A 16,158-nucleotide genomic window follows, 5' to 3' on the forward strand; every position below is an offset into this window, starting at 1 on the left:
CATCTGTGATTTTGTGCAAGGCATTTGGGAAATCTCAGTGTCCTCACCTATAAAATGAGTCAATTAAATAAGATCTCTTCTAGTACCCTTCAACACATCAATGATCCATGTGCTGTCACATGTCAATATATGTGAATTTGGAGAATGTCTGGAATTGTCTGACACATGCCCTGGGTTGTGAAAGACTCTCTTCTTTCTAGAGAGCTGGCTCTCATGCTAACAGCTCAGCCTGGGATGCCCTATAAAAGGTGTCCCTGTCCCTGGCTCCTCATCCACTCTGGTTCTTCAGCAGAGAGTTCCTGTCTGAGTCTGTGTTCAGGGTGAGTGTCTGCATGAAAGTCTGAGCAGTTGTTGGGAGGAGGGTGTTGAAAGAGAGGGAAGGAGAGCACAAAGCAGAGGGAAGTAGAAATGAGGAGGAAAGCAGCCGAGGGCATGAAGGAAGATGTATGTATAAAGGACCTGGGGAGGAGGAAGGAGTTAAAAGGAGTGAGAGATACAATGACTAGTAAAGAATAGAAGTTTGTACTTTGGTGTTGGTCTAGACTGATAGAGACTCCATTGGGATGTGACAGAGAACAATCAAAAAGGGCCTGGTGTCTATATGAGGATGGTGGGGTGGAACAATGATCTGAGTTTCTGGAAATTCTCATGAACTGGAATTCAAAATGTGTCCTCAGGATGTTGAGGGAAGTCATCCTTTCTCTTCTCTTGAACATATATATCACTTCTCTTCTCTTGGACACATATATCACTTTTTTACCCATAAAACAATAGTTTTACTAGAACTGCAATATGTTACGGATACACAAACACATATACATGAATATATAGAGGAAGACAGAGGGAGAAAAAGAAGGAGAGAAAAAGAAAAGTAAGAGAGAGATACAAGCAGGGAGAGGCAGAGAGAAATGATGGTAATCTGAGGTGATGTTCAGTGCATGTTCCCTCAACTCAAATTCTAACCTCTGCGTAATTGAACAGAGGGATAATTTTGTTAAACTTTTCTTTCTGGATAATGATATCTTCTAGCCAAAATTCACCATCACATTGTGGATGAGTTCTGGTGAAGAAAACTCGGTTTCATTCATCTGAAAACATCCTATGTTGTCTTGCAGGTTTACTGAACTCCCACCATGATGTCCTGCCAGCAAAGCCAGCAGCAGTGCCAGGCCCCAAAGTGCCCACCTGTTGGGACTGGAAGCTCAAATCCGTGTGGACAGTCTCGGGCGGGTAAAAGTGGGACTTCTAAATCTTAGAGTCTTACGAGGCCCTCCATGAACAGCGGGGGTTCGAGAAGGTCAGACTGAGCTAGCTCGGCTAGCTCGGGTATTTCCGCCTCTCCCCCGGAGATACCTGATGGGTGGAGTCTCCCTGCCCTCGAGGTCGTCCCGGATTGGAGCACACCTAGTTACCTAACAGCATAGTATTGAGATGCAAACTGTGTGGCTGAAGATTAAGTAGGATTGAGGAAGCCTAAAAGCGCTCTTAGCACGTGTGGAGCCAAAGAGAAAAGTAGGGCTCCGCTTCTTTTCTTTCCTCTCTCCCCTCCCCCTCTCTCCCCGCTTGTACTTCTACTTCCATTCCCTTAAGCTTAGCCTTCTTAGGAAATCTCCCCCTCTTCGTCCTAAGAAAGAAGACCCCCTGCACTTGTAACCGAAACCCTGTAATAAAGCTCAACCCCTATTTGACTCTGGAACGTCCTTTCTCTCATATGTGCATCCGGCGTGGCCAGCCGAAGACCTGGACAGGTAAGAAAGACTCGGGTAGCCCAATACAGGCCTCTAGGCTTGGCAGTTGGCGCCCCAACAGGGATTGGGAGCGTAGATAATCCTGGGTGCTTTTGGGGTACACCCGGAAGGGGCTGTGAAAGAAGCGAGTCCCGAATCCTAGATTCGGAAGGAGAGAAAGGGGAGAGAAGCTTCCCAAACCCCTGGGAAAAGGGCAGGGATGAGGAATCAATTGCCAGTAATAAAGCCAGAGGAACAGGAGGTCTGGGCTGAGACACTTCACAGGGAAGGCAGGGAGGCGGGGGTCACAATAGAGTTAAACGACCTCCGAGAATTTTGTAAGGAAGGGCCGGAGAGGCCAGGGCGGGATTGGAAAGAGAGTGGAAGCGGAGAGAGGGGAGGGGAGGACCCAGGCAAGCAGAAAGTTAAGCGGAAAGTTAAGGAGCATAAAGAAAAAATAGGTTCGGAGCTCCATCTAGAGGATGGGAAAGGCGAGGCAGGGGAGAATACGCCGTGCCTTCCCTCCGCGCCTCCTTATAACCTGCTCCATTGGTCAGACAGTTCAGGGCCACAGTCCAGTTTGGAAAAAGGAATAAGAAAGGCTATAGAGAATGGAGAAGATGTAGGGACATTTCCTGTGTTAGAAATAGCGGACCCCAGTGTCCCCGGTGGGGTTCGGAGGAGCCACATACCTATAGAGTGGAAGAGAGTGGCGACTCTTAAAGAGGCTTGTACCAAGCATGGCCCTAATTCACCCTTTGTCATAGCCATGCTTGAAACTCTCTGTGGTCAGTTCGTTCTGACTCCTAATGACTGGAAGAGCTTAGCCAGAGCCTGCCTTACCCCTGGGCAGAATGTGATTTGGGTATCAGAATTTTCTCAGAGGCTAAAGAGCACTACCGGTGGGCTAGGGGCTCAGGCCCCCCAGGCTTATCAGCAATTTACAGGAACAGGGCAGTTTGAGGCTACAGGAAATCAATTACAGTACTCAGCCTCCGATTATGTCTTGATTGCCGGAATGGCTTTCAGCCGCCTCGGGATGAGGTTATCAAATTTTTAGTAAGGGCCATTGCAGTTGCACTGGAGTCCCCACCCTTGAATTGGAAGTCAGACACCCCGATTTGGGTGGAGCAATGGTCTCTGACTTCAGAAAAACTCCAGGCATTACAACTATTGTTTAAGGAGCAATTAGCACCCTGGAATGCTCCTGTGTTTGTTATAAAGAAAAAATCTGGGAAAGTCAGGTTCCTTACAGATGTTAATGAAGCATTTGTAAGCACCTGGCAGCAGCTATACCTAAGTAAAGAGCCACTATGCATTCTTATCATCTTTACCTTAAAGGCGATCCTCGCTAAACAAAGAAGGGGAAAAGGTCGCCTAATACAATCAGAGCTAAGATTAAGAGGCCTAATACAATCAGAGATAAGATCAAGAGGCCTAATACAATCAGAGCCTGATACAGCTGTCTCAAGGAGCGCACATACTACTCCAGCTATGAGACATTTTAAGATACTAATAGGGGGTCGAGGGTATGTTTGTGTCTCCACAGGAAAAGGTGATGCGTGGATTCCCATTAGAAGGATCCGTAGGTGGGAACCGAGGTCGGAGACGACGGAGACGCAGGAGGCGGAGACCCTGGAGAGCCCAGAGACCCCGGAGAAGGATCATACACCACCTGAGCCTGCTGCTGACAGCTTTAACCTTGCTGCCCAGAGAGGAAGCAGCCCTCATCACAACCGCAGACACTGCTGCTGACAGTTTCCCATCTAGGCATCCTTTTTTCGCCAGCTGAATGAGGACTTTGATATCACAAACCCAGGACACTTGGGTGGGGAGGAGGTGACCAATTTTCCACCTGTATAGATCCATTTGCAAGATTAAGGGAGTGGTGATGTGTAAGGCGCCTACACCAGCTGCTTCTCTTAAAATATGCTTTGGGATTTTAGTTGATTGCACTTCCCCTGTTGTAACTCAGCCATTTAGTTTCATCTTTGTTTTATTTGATGCCTCCCTTTGTCAGTTGTGCTAGCTGCAGATTTCTGTGTGAATGAAGTCTTGTTGTAAGGTACTCATATGCTAAAGGCCTTCCTAATCCACTCAGCCTCCAGCCACTGTTTGCTCTAGAGCCAGGTGCGCTCCGCGCATAACAAAGAAGGGGATATGTTGGGACTGGAAGCTCAAATCCGTGTGGACAGTCTCGGGCGGGTAAAAGTGGGACTTCTAAATCTTAGAGTCTTACGAGGCCCTCCATGAACAGCGGGGGTTCGAGAAGGTCAGACTGAGCTAGCTCGGCTAGCTCGGGTATTTCCGCCTCTCCCCCGGAGATACCTGATGGGTGGAGTCTCCCTGCCCTCGAGGTCGTCCCGGATTGGAGCACACCTAGTTACCTAACAGCATAGTATTGAGATGCAAACTGTGTGGCTGAAGATTAAGTAGGATTGAGGAAGCCTAAAAGCGCTCTTAGCACGTGTGGAGCCAAAGAGAAAAGTAGGGCTCCGCTTCTTTTCTTTCCTCTCTCCCCTCCCCCTCTCTCCCCGCTTGTACTTCTACTTCCATTCCCTTAAGCTTAGCCTTCTTAGGAAATCTCCCCCTCTTCGTCCTAAGAAAGAAGACCCCCTGCACTTGTAACCGAAACCCTGTAATAAAGCTCAACCCCTGTTTGACTCTGGAACGTCCTTTCTCTCATATGTGCATCCGGCGTGGCCAGCCGAAGACCTGGACAGGTAAGAAAGACTCGGGTAGCCCAATACAGGCCTCTAGGCTTGCCACCCACCTAAATGTCCTCCCAAATGCCAGACCCCCAAATGCCCACCCAAGTGTCCTCCCAAATGTCCCCCCAAGTGCCCTCAAGCTCCTTGCCCTCCTCCCATCTCTTCCTGCTGTGGCTCTAGCTCTGGAGGATGCTGCAGCTCTGGGGGATGCTGCAGCTCTGGCTCTGGAGGTGGCTGCTGCCTCTTTTCCCATCATAGGAGATCCCACAGATGCAGGCACCAGAGGTCTGACTGCTGTGATAGTGGTCATAGGAACAGCCAGCAGTCTGGGGGCTGCTGTGGGAGCTCTGGGGGCTGCTGCTGATCTGGTGCCCTAATCCAAGAAGAGCAGAAGAGGCAATTGATGGACCCTGATCCCTTTTCTCCTCAATTCTTAGCCTCCTCCCTCTCTGCCTTGATTTCACCTCTTTTTAGGGGAGGGAGACAGTCAAGGTCTGTCACATCATTTTATTGAACCCCAAATTCAAACCATCCTTCTCTCCCTCATTCATCCCTAGCAACAATAAAAATGTATTTTTCTGCTGATTCCTGCCTCCTATTCACTGTTCTTTCCATTTATAGCTTCCTTCAAGGCTCCCTTCCTGGTAATGACCTAAACCCAGCCCCCCACCCTCACTGTACTGCTTCATGCCTTGAGAGACTGAGTGGGCAGTGACTGTTGGTGGGAGGGCTGGGAACCTAGGTAAGGTTCCCTTCATTCTGACTCAAGGGTACCATAAAGTGTCTAAATAGATATCAGTTAATTGTGACAACCACCAGTTTCCTGAATGGAAAAATGTGCCAAGGCTCAGATGTCTCTGGATCTGATTTACTGGGGAAAAGATGAGGCTCCTGACAGGGGGAAAAGAAGAGAGACTATTCAGGTGAGGGAAAAACCTTCTGTTTGGAGCAGAGCCTTCTAAGGGAATTCACGAGAATCTTGCCCTTTCTGTTAGATTGTTTAAGGTTGGGCTGGCTAAAGAATCCATGATCTACCCCTATTTACGCTTTCCCCCTGTCCACTAGCCCTGGATTTCTGTTTGACCCAGAGCACAGGCATATCCAATACTGTCCCCCATGCTCAGTTTTTAGGAAAGCCCTCTCTCTGGCACTGAGTTGCTCTCTTCCATTGGTTATAGCCCCCAAATTTCAGAAAAGCTGAAGTGTTTCCAAGGTCTGACATCATCCTTCTTTGACTCTTTTTTTTCTTTTAATGGAGTTTGCCCAATTCCAGTGCCCAGGACCAACTCCCAGGTCCCGTCGTCTGACTTAACTATCCTCCCTTTTTGGGTATGGCCACATTTTTGGGGATCTCTATTGACTTCGCTTTTCTCAATTCTCCATTTTCCAGGGGTGCTAGATGTAAGTTGTATTTCAGTTGCAGAAACAATACTACCAGATAATTCATTAATGACTGAGGTTGGTAACAAAGAAGTGGGGGGGGAAATGTATGTTCTTCTGTTCCTTGCAGATATGATTTGCAGCATGGAAAGGAGAATATACTGTTAGACTCAGCTGGCCTGTTGATTGATTTTCTAAAGATTCCTTTTTTTATTCCTTTTTCTAAGGGATATCTCAGTGGGAAGGGCAGAAGGGATGTATTCATTTGCATATGAAGGTGAAGTCAAACCAAATGTACCAAAATTATGAGTTAATTATTTATTATCATGTAGCCCAGAGTGGGCATGTGCGGATCCTCTTCTCAACTCTCACTCTATGAGTCAGATTCTACAGAGCAAGGTTTTACATCCCCTGTTGCCTTTCAGGGGAGAAACCTTGAACCCATATCTATGTGTTCTCCTTAATATCAATATTTAGTTACATTATGTTTCTTATATCAGTGATCCTTTTCTGGGACTGCTACCACAATATTATTTAATAGATTAATATCAATTAGCTTTTACCCAAGGATTTCTTGAGAAAATGAAGCCAGATCAGAAGTTGAAGAATTTTCCCCAAACCTAAACCCTGAGGAGTCATCCCTGTAGAACTTGGAGCCCTGAAGACTCAACCATAAAGCAGTTGATACAAAGTACTCACTTTTCAAATTCACTTGTTAGTGTAGCACAGTTGAAGAATGAATTGCTCTTCCTCCCTTATGACTTCCTTGGCTACTTAGGCCGGCTCAGCTGAGCAGAATTTTGCTCTTCACTATTCATCGCTGTCTACAAGATCTGTCATGGACTGTGTCTCCTTTTCTCCATCCCACTAGTCAATTACGATGTCAAACAGTCAATTTCTGATGCCCAAGTGTCAGAGTCAGAATCTATAGTTAAACTCTAGTCCTCCAAATTCAAAACCAGCACCCAAAGAAAAAGTTTTCATTTAAAAATATCCCATCCTAAAAGGTAGAATTGTATCAATATGCTAGAGTAGTGATTGTTTTTCTGTATGATTTAGCTAGCATATTCACTGGAGCCCCTTGAAAAAATAACTTTCTGTGATCCCATGATTCTGTGAAGTCAATGCAGAGTGAAGGAAATATTTTGGTGGAAAATGAAGGTATCTTAGTTGTACCCTTCAAATCTTGGTCACAAAGGCAGCCAGCTACTTGTTTTCTACATATCTAAAGCATTAGCCCTGACTACAAAGGGCTTCTTGAGCAGTGAGAGTGCTGGAAGCTTACTCAGAAATCACCTAATACAACCCTCTCCCTTACAGACCCTTCTCTCCATGGGACACCACTGAGATAGCTCTACTAAAATGACACATTAATTCTTTAACTCATTCTTTTATTATTATGTATTATATATAATAATAATTATATATAATAATAAAATATAATATAATAATATATAATATATTATAATAATATAATAATACATTATATATAATAATATATAATTATTATAATTAATAAGAAACAATATATGATCATAATTATATATAATAAAATATATAATAATATATTGTATATTATAATAATATATTATACATAATTATTATAATTAATAAGAAACAATGAACATTCTTTTTCTCTCTTTTGTTCAGTGAGGGGGAGGCAGAAGGAGCAGATAATATTTTGTGATTTTTGTGTTAATTTAAAAGTGAAATCTACTAAAAACAAGTAAAAAAACAAGTAAAAAAAGGTTGCTAGAGGAAGTGGAGACACCAACAGAAGGACATCCCGATGACCAGAGAGATGACTGGTTCTATAGAGTAGAGAAGACAAAAACAAAGAGGTAACACTCACCAGGGAAGACAACACCAAGTGGGTAGGGAGATTTGATAGGTGGACGAGGAGAGATCTGGCAGACGCAAGAAAGAGAGATACAACCATCCCAACCCCTAAGCAGAGAACATCCCAAAAGACAAGGAAGGAGGTGGGTATTGTCAGATACTGCAGCAGAGCACAAGTCATTCAGACTGTGTGCTGGAGGGCAACTCTAGGATTAGACTATAGGATTCTCCCACCCATATCTCCACTGATCCCACAGTTTTGGGGAAAGATGCTCTGGCTGGCCAGTTCCCCCTCCAGAAGAATGCTGAGGGAGAGACATAAATAAGGAAATTGAGGCTAAGAAAAGACAGTGACTTACTCAAAGTCACAGAGTGAGTGAGACACGATTCAGTCTCAGGTCTTCCTGACTCCAAGTTCAGCACTCTACCCACAATGCCTCTTGTGCTAGATATGATGGTGTCAACCCTTCTCCCTCCAACAGAGGGAGAAAAGAGATTGTTCCTAGTTGTACTGGTTGTATCTGCAACTGCTGCTTCATCCCCTGCGTATCAGCACAGGACTTTGAAGCATATAGTTAAATGGTATGGGTGATGTCTGTTGATTCATGGGTAAGTTGAATTTCAGTGAGGTAAAGTTGCACAAAGTCGTCAGCCTCATTCTCTCCTCTGGAGTTATCATGGTGCAGTGGCAGGACAGAGTCAAGACAGCTGGCGAAGACTCGGGATGCAGTGGATGACATTGGAGTCTTTGGTGTCTAACCAAGCTCTAAACACTCCACATTGCCTGCTTCATCTGCCTTCATGACTTTTGGAACAAATTGTTCTCATCCTCCCATTCTACCAGAGGAAGTCTTCACATGCTTGAGGTAGATACCCCCCCTAAGTTACCAATGGGTTTGAGACCCCTGGGATACTCTCAGCCTGGTCTGGCCCCTGACAAAATGGTTTACTTCAGTGTGGCTGCTGCGCATGTGACAGCTTCTTGGAGCCACACATAAGAATTAGGTGGAACAGGTGGACACCAAGGATGGGAAGAACATCGAAAAAGGCTCGGCAGCCATCACACCAAAGGTACTCGTCCTGCCTGAACACACTCTACAACCCAAATATTCACATGGACTATCTGTGCCCAGCCTGGGGTAGAGCATTCCGAGCTTGTATTGATCTAATCAGCCACAGTCAGGCACACTGAAATTTCACTTTGTCATGGTGATGTCATTTTGGCCCTCTTTGAGAATGAAGGACAACCACCAACCACTCAATTGGCTGTATAATCTAAAGCTTTTTATGTCCTCCCACATGGGTTTATCTACCTCTCCTATTATTTACAAGTGATAGAGTCCAATGCCTGCCCCCAAGCCCCTTCCATTCTGGGCCTCCAAGCCTCTATGAAGCCCCTTATCTCTCCTATCCTCAAATAGGAACCTGAGGAACTCCTTATTCACTCCAGACATCCCAAGGAACCACAGAAGCCACCTCAACCATCTTCTTGCCTCCACACTTTATCATACACTAAATAACTACTAACATAACCACTGAACCCTCCCTTCCCCCCAGCTTTAGTCTATCATGGGGGAGGAGAAGTATAGGCAGTCTTAAAATTTCCCTAAGGTTCCAAGTCATGGACTTTGTATTGAGTGTCTCAAATTGTAGTTGACTAGTGGGGTAGGGATGAGGTGACAAGCAGTAGTAGATACTTTCCTATTATCATCATTGTCACTGCTGTCTTCTTCATCATCATCTTCACCTAGAGGTATCTGGTATTCAAATAGAGCTTTCTTGTTGGCCAGGCAGTTACACCCTGTATCTCATCTGGTCTTCTACACCTTTACTGCCATCTACACCATCTCCATTCCTTAAGACAGCAAGAATGCAGGGATATCTACACCTAAGTATCTCCAAGAGTAACTTACTTCAAAGAATAAGAGCAAAGGATCATGAATTTCGAGCCAGAAGGGGCTCAGAAGTCATTGAATCCAATCTCCTCATTTAACAGGTGAATCCATTAAGATTCCGTGCACAGAAGTAATTTAAACAAGGTTTCACAGGTAAAAAAATAGATCATTTCAACATCGTCTGACTGTTATCCCCATGGATTTTGCTACAGTATCATATAACATTAAATATAAAAGCAAAAACCCAATATGTTAACATGTATCCAGGGTTTTGTCAGCAAGACAGGCTCTTCTTCAAGGAATCAAAATGTAAATTTCTTTATTTGGAGGGGGGTGGGGGTGACACATTTGTAATTAAAAACAATGTTCTTTCATTATCTTCAGTGCACATGAATAGCAAACTTAGGTTTTTGTGGAGCAGGTTTTCTCACAATCCATGACGTATAACCCTGCTCAGACCAATCACAGTCCAATATCTATCCTCTAGATATTATCAGCACAGGCTCTGTCCATGGGACTACCAGATGAGTTGTTTGATTCAAACATCCTATTTGGGGAACATCTGTATATAATATGAGTAAAATCAACAAGAAACAGTTTGGGACAGGGCTTGCAAGTGGGACATGGAGGCTTATGCCACCAGTGAAACAGTGCCTCGTGTCCTGGGATTCCTTTACCACCTTCCTTTAGGTGGAAGGATATTCTCCAAGTCATGTAGAGGAAAGAGGATAGCTAGCATTCTTATTTACTTTTGACTTGGAGCATGAGTTTTTTAAGTGACTGTGCCTAAGAGACAGAAAGAGAGACAGAGAGATAAAGACAGAAAAAGAGAGAATGAACAAACGATTGACTTGGGGAATGACTTCATTCTGGGAGAGGAGGAAGCTTGATCTATTTCAAGGTCTTGGCAGGATCACAGAGGTGAAATAACCTAAAAAAACTAAGAAATATTTATCAGTGATATAGATAGCATGTCCTTAGGAGACATTCATGCAGATAAAGCATAAAGATGACATGGTTGTGGATGAAATCAGATACTAAGAGTAAAGTACAAAAAAATTTCCATCCTGCTTCCATCAAGCAGGACCTCATCTCTTCAAATACTCCCAAAGACCCAAGGTAAAAATAATCTCTCACTGCTCTGACATCCAACAGTATGGAATTTATGATATTTACATTATTTTACTCTAAATTAAGGTTATTTGTGAATTGTATATCCCTTGATTAGATTACAGATACTGAATTGAAATCCTGCCCCAGAGACTTTCTGACTGTGTGACCCTGGACAAGTAACTTAACCTCTCTCAAACTCCATTTCCTCAGCTGTGTAACTGGGAAAATCAGAGCACCAATTTCCCATAATTGTACTGAGGATCAAATGAGATAGGATACATAAAGTGCTCACCAAATTTTAGTGGGCAAGATGATTTTTACATTCTCTTAGCAGTAATATTATGGAATGCAAGAACTATGTCTCATTCAACTTTCTTCCTCTTCAGAAACTCTTTGCAGATAATTTAGTTATCAACCAATTGCTGAATGAAATGAACGGATGGTCACTTACTCCCACCTTCAGGTGGCCCTATAAAAAAAGGCATGGTGAAACTCTAGGGAGTAGTGTGTCCTAAAGGGGAGCAAGGAAGCAGGTATGAAGGTCCCACTTGAAGGGTGGATGCATGCAGGAGTAGAGACAAAATGTGGCGACCCCATAGAAATAAGTCAGTGTGAAACTAAAGACCAAGTGAAATGGCCCAAGAAATTATCATAGGATCATAGCTCTAAAAATCAAAGATCTCAGAGGTCATATATTCCATCCTGTCCTGTTAGAGATAAGGAATCCATAGCCTGCCCAGTTGCAGTTATTTGCTCTCTGTTGCAGGTAAAAAGAGGCAGATTCAGATTTATATTCCAGGTTCCATGACTCGAACCAACTGTACTACCTGGCATCTCCTAAAGGAGAAGAGGGCATGAGGCCACATGAAAGTTTCTAGGAGCTGATAGAGGCCCCCAGATTTTTTAACCAATTATTAGACTTTATAGTTTTTAGGTGAGAGCTCCCAATCTTCTCAAAGAATATTTCTAACTGCTCTGTATCTCCTCTTACTGGAGAAGTTCTTTCAGATATGCTTTGCCAGGGAATAACGAAAAGAATACAGACTTCATTTGGTGGATCATGGTTTAAACCTTTGCTAATCTACCTACTGAGCAGCTAGAAGGGTCAGCAGATACGGGCACTTGCCCTAGAGTCATGTAGATCTGAGTTCAAATCTGATCTCAGACACTTACTAGTTGTGTGACAATTCAAATAGTACTGTCTTCTTCAGTTTCCTGATCTGTAAAATGAACTGGAGAAAGAAATGGCCAAAAGTTTCAGTATTTTTCACAAGAAAATCCTAAATGTAGTCACAGACACTTATACACAACTGAAAAGACTGAAAAGCAGTATCAAATATACTTCCTACTTCTATGAATTTGTACAAGGCATGTGGGAAGTCTCAGGGCTTCAGTGTCTTCACCTATAAATGAGTCAATTAAAGAAGGTCTCTTCTAGCATCCTTCAACACATCAATGATCCATGTGCTGTCACATGTCAATATATGTCAGATTAGAGAATGCCTGGAATTGTCTGACACATACCCGGAGTTGTGAAAGACTCTCTTATTTCTAAAGAGCTGGGTCTCATGCTAACAGCTCAGCCTATGATGCCCTATAAAAGGTGTCCCTGTCCCTGGATCCTCATCTACTCTGATCCTTCAGCAGAGAGTTCCTGTCTGAGTCTGTGTTCAGGGTGAGTGTCTGCATGAAAGTCTGAGCAGTTTTTGGGAGGAGGGTGTTATAAGAGATGGAAGGAGAGCACAAAGCAAAGAGAAGGAATGAGGAGGAAAATGACAGAGGGAATGAAGGAAGGTGTATGCATAGAAGAAGTGGGTGGGGCAAAGAATTAAAATGAGTGAGAAGTACAATGGCTGGTGACGAATTGAAGCTTCTACTTTGCCTTTGGTCTAGACTGATAGAAACTCCATTGGGATGTACCCAGAAAAAAATCAGAAAGGCTCTGGTGTCTATATGAGGGTGGTGGGGAGGAAGAGCAATGATCTAAGTTTCTGGCAACTTTCATGAACTGGAATCAAAATGTGGCCTCAGGATTTGGAGGGAAGTCATCCTCTCTTTTCTCCTGGACACACATACCACTTCTTTACACATAAGACAATAATTTTCCTAGATTTACAATTCACAGTAGGTATATATAAAAATAGATAGGTAGATAGATAGATAGATAGATAGGTATAGATACATGAATAGAGATAGAGAGAAGGGGAAGAGACAGAGAGAAAAAGAAAAATAAGACACAGAGAGACAAACAGAGAAAGAAAGAGAGCAAATGATGGCAATCTGAGTTGATATGAAATGCATGTTCCCTCAACTCAAAGTTCTAATCTCCATACATTTGAAAAGAAGAAAAATTTTGTTGAGACTTTTCTTTCTGGAAACTGTTGTCTTCTAGAAACAATTCACCATCACGTTATGGACCAATTCTGGTGAAGAAAACTTTCAAGGCTCTATTTCATTCATCTGAAAAAATCTTATATTGTCTTGCAGGTTCACTGAACTTCCACCAAGATGTCCGGCCACCAAAAACAGCAGCAGTGCCAGGCCCCTAAGTGTCCACCTAAATGTCCTCCCAAGTGCCAGACCCCCAAATGCCCACCCAAGTGTCCCCCCAAGTGCCCTCAGGTCCCCTGCCCTCCTCCAGTCTCTTCCTGCTGTGGCTCTAGCTCTGGAGGATGCTGCAGCTCTGGGGGATGCTGTGGGTCCAGCTCTGGGGGATGCTGTGGGTCCAGCTCTGGAGGATGCTGCAGCTCTGGCTGTGGGGGTGGCTGCTGCCTCTTTTCCCATCACAGGAGATCCCACAGACGCAGGCACCAGAGGTCTGGCTGCTGTGATAGTGGTAGTGGGCACAGCCAGCAGTCTGGGGGCTGCTGTGGCAGCTCTGGGGGTTGCTGCTGATCTGGTACTCTAACCTAAGAAAAACAGAAGAGGCAGTTGAATGCCCTGCATCCTCCCCTCCCCTTAGCTTCTCCCTCCCTGCCTTGATTTGACCTGTTCTTAGGGGATGGAGACAATCAACACCTGTCACATCATTTGACCTCAACCCACCCCCGAAATCAAACCATCCTTCTCTTCCTCATTTGTCTCAAGCAATAATAAAGATTTATTTTTTCTATTCATACCTGCTTCATTTCTTTCCCTTTAAAACTGTCCTCAAGGCTCCCTTCTTAGTAACAGCCCCACATACTCCACTGATTTAGGCCTTGAGGGAGTGCCCAGGTAGTGGCTGTTGGTGGTAGGGCTGGGAGATCATATAAAATTCCCTTCATTCTGACTCAAGGGGACCCATAGAGTATCTGTGTAGAAATGAGTTAATTGTGACAACCACCTTTTCCTGAAGGGAAAAAATGTGCCAAGGCTTAAATATCTCTGGATCTAATTTACTGGGGAAAGGCCAAGGCTCTAATCCAGGGGAAAAGAGATTGACTAATGAGTTGGGGAAAGAACCTTTTATTTGTAGCAAAACCTTGTAAGAGAATTCAGGAGACTCTAACGCTTTCTGGTAGAACATTCAAGGTAGGGCGGGCTAAAGTACCTACCGTTTCCCTCTCTGCACTAGTCTTGGCTGTCTGTTTGACCCAGAGCCTAGGCATTTCCAGATCTGTCCCCCATGCTCAGCTTTTGGAAAAGCCCTCTCTCTTTGGCACTAGGTTGCCATCTTCCATTGGCTACAGCCCCCAAGTCTCTGAAAAGTTGTAGTGTTTCCAAGGTCTGACATCATCCTTCTTTGTCTCTTTTTCCTTTTATGGAGTTCTTCCAATTCCATTGCCCAGAACCAGCTCCTAGGTCCTGTTTTCTGACTCAACTATCCTCCCCTTCTGGGTATTGTCACATGTTTTCTGGACCTCTATTGGCCTCTCTTTTCCCAAAATCTTCTTTTTTCAGGGGTCCTATGTATAAGATGTATTTCAGTTGCAAGTAATTCATTAATTACTGATCTTGGTAATAAAGAAGTGAAAAACTTCCATCTTCTTCCCTTCCTTGCAGGTATAGAAGACTTTGGAAGTGGAAAGGGGCATATACTGTCAGACTCAGCTGGACTGTTGTTTGATTTTGGAAATATTCTTTTTATTTCATTCCCTGTTATAAAGGATAGTTCAGTGAGTAGGGCACAAGGGATGGATTCATTTGGATATGAAGGTGAAGTCAAACAATATGTATCAAAGTTATGAGTTAAGTTCTTATTATCACGTAGCCCAGAGTGAGGACGTGGCCTGTTTTCAAGTCTCACTCTTTTTGATGTGTCAGGTTCTACAGAACAAGGTTTTATCTCCCCTACTGTGTTCTAACGATGCCTCCAAGAGAACCCATATCCGTGTGTTCTCTTTAATATCAATGCTTAGTTACATTATCTTAATTATATCAGTGATATGTTCCAGAGATTAATACCACAGTATTATCTAATAAATTAACATCAATTATCTAATAAATTAACACCAAGGATTTCTTGAGAAAATATAACAACATCAGAAGTATAAAAATTTTCCCCAACCATAAGCCCTGGGGAAACACTCATCCCTGTAAAACCTGGAGCCTGAAGAGAGTAGACTTAACCATAAAGCAGTTGCTACTTTATCAAATTCACTTGTTAGTGTGGCACAGTTGAGGAACGAATTGCCCTCCCACCCTTATGGCTTCCTTGGATACCCTGGCAAGCTGAGCTGAACAGGACTTTGTTCTTCACTACTTAAGCATGTCTACAACATCTATCATGGACTATGTCTCCTTAACCCCACCACACTAGTCAACTACAATTTTAGACAGTCAATTTCTGCTGCCCAAGTGTCACGATCAGAATCTATCATTAAACCCAGGTACCCAAATTCAAAACTAGCCCCCAAAGAAAACGTTTCACTTAAAAGTATCCCATCCTAAAAGGTGGAATTGTATCAAGTATCCTAGAGTAGCTATTGCTTTTCTGTATGAATTGACAAGGATCTTCACTGGAGCCAGTTGAAACAGTAAACTTTTGTGATCTCATGATTCTGTGAAGTCAATGCAAAGTGTAGAGAAATATTTTGGTGAAAAATGAAGAAATCTTAGTTGCACCCTTCAAATTCTGGCCACTGAGGCAACCCTCTAGTTTTTTTCTACATGTCTACATCTTTAGCCCTGACCACAAAGGGCTCCCCTCTCTCTTACAGTACCTTGTGTTCATCCTTTGCTATGGTGACAGCATAGCACACTGAGAGGAGCAAGTCTTATGCCTGACCAGCAGGCTGCTTGTCCTCCTGTGGAGTTCCCGAGTAAAAGAATGAGGCAGAAGAGCGGGTCATGAAGCAACTCCGATTTATTCAAGCAAGCACTCTGGTTATATAGTCTCTGCCAGTAAGCCCAACGAACCATGGTAACACACACAAACAAACCCGAAACTATAGTAACGAACACAAGCTGGAACTATAGTAACAAACACAAACCAGGGGTGGAGCCGTCCCTTCCAGCGCCATCTTGTTCACCCTTCCCTGCTCCGGACTCAGTTTACCTGATGTCCATCAG

General features: G+C 43.8%; 1 protein-coding gene and 2 long non-coding RNA genes across 3 annotated transcripts; 2 read left to right on the forward strand and 1 right to left on the reverse strand.

The window, feature by feature from the left end:
• Positions 1-270: 270 nt before the first annotated feature.
• On the forward strand, positions 271-5,023 carry LOC140527730 (uncharacterized). The gene is made up of 3 exons (XM_072644880.1): positions 271-320; positions 1,116-1,512; positions 1,630-5,023. Exon 3 carries the CDS (start codon positions 1,948-1,950, stop codon positions 2,785-2,787), a length of 840 nt encoding a protein of 279 aa, XP_072500981.1. The 5' UTR covers positions 271-320; positions 1,116-1,512; positions 1,630-1,947; the 3' UTR covers positions 2,788-5,023.
• A 6,887-nt stretch (positions 5,024-11,910) lies between these two features.
• Positions 11,911-15,930, reverse strand: LOC140527731 (uncharacterized). Its single transcript, XR_011974913.1, has 2 exons — positions 15,810-15,930; positions 11,911-13,574 (listed from the first exon to the last, which is right to left on the reverse strand). It is a non-coding gene; the product is annotated as an uncharacterized lncRNA (long non-coding RNA).
• LOC140527732 (uncharacterized) lies at positions 12,304-13,781 on the forward strand. The gene is made up of 2 exons (XR_011974914.1): positions 12,304-12,340; positions 13,153-13,781. It is a non-coding gene; the product is annotated as an uncharacterized lncRNA (long non-coding RNA).
• Positions 15,931-16,158: the final 228 nt, after the last annotated feature.

The sequence above is a fragment of the Notamacropus eugenii genome, chromosome 2 (assembly GCF_028372415.1).
Source record: "Notamacropus eugenii isolate mMacEug1 chromosome 2, mMacEug1.pri_v2, whole genome shotgun sequence".
Classification (NCBI taxonomy): Eukaryota; Metazoa; Chordata; class Mammalia; order Diprotodontia; family Macropodidae; genus Notamacropus; species Notamacropus eugenii.

Coding starts and splice junctions, on each gene's coding strand:
- LOC140527730 (XM_072644880.1), top strand. CDS start 1,948: ATGAGGAATCAATTGCCAGTAATAAAGCCAGAGGAACAGGAGGTCTGG.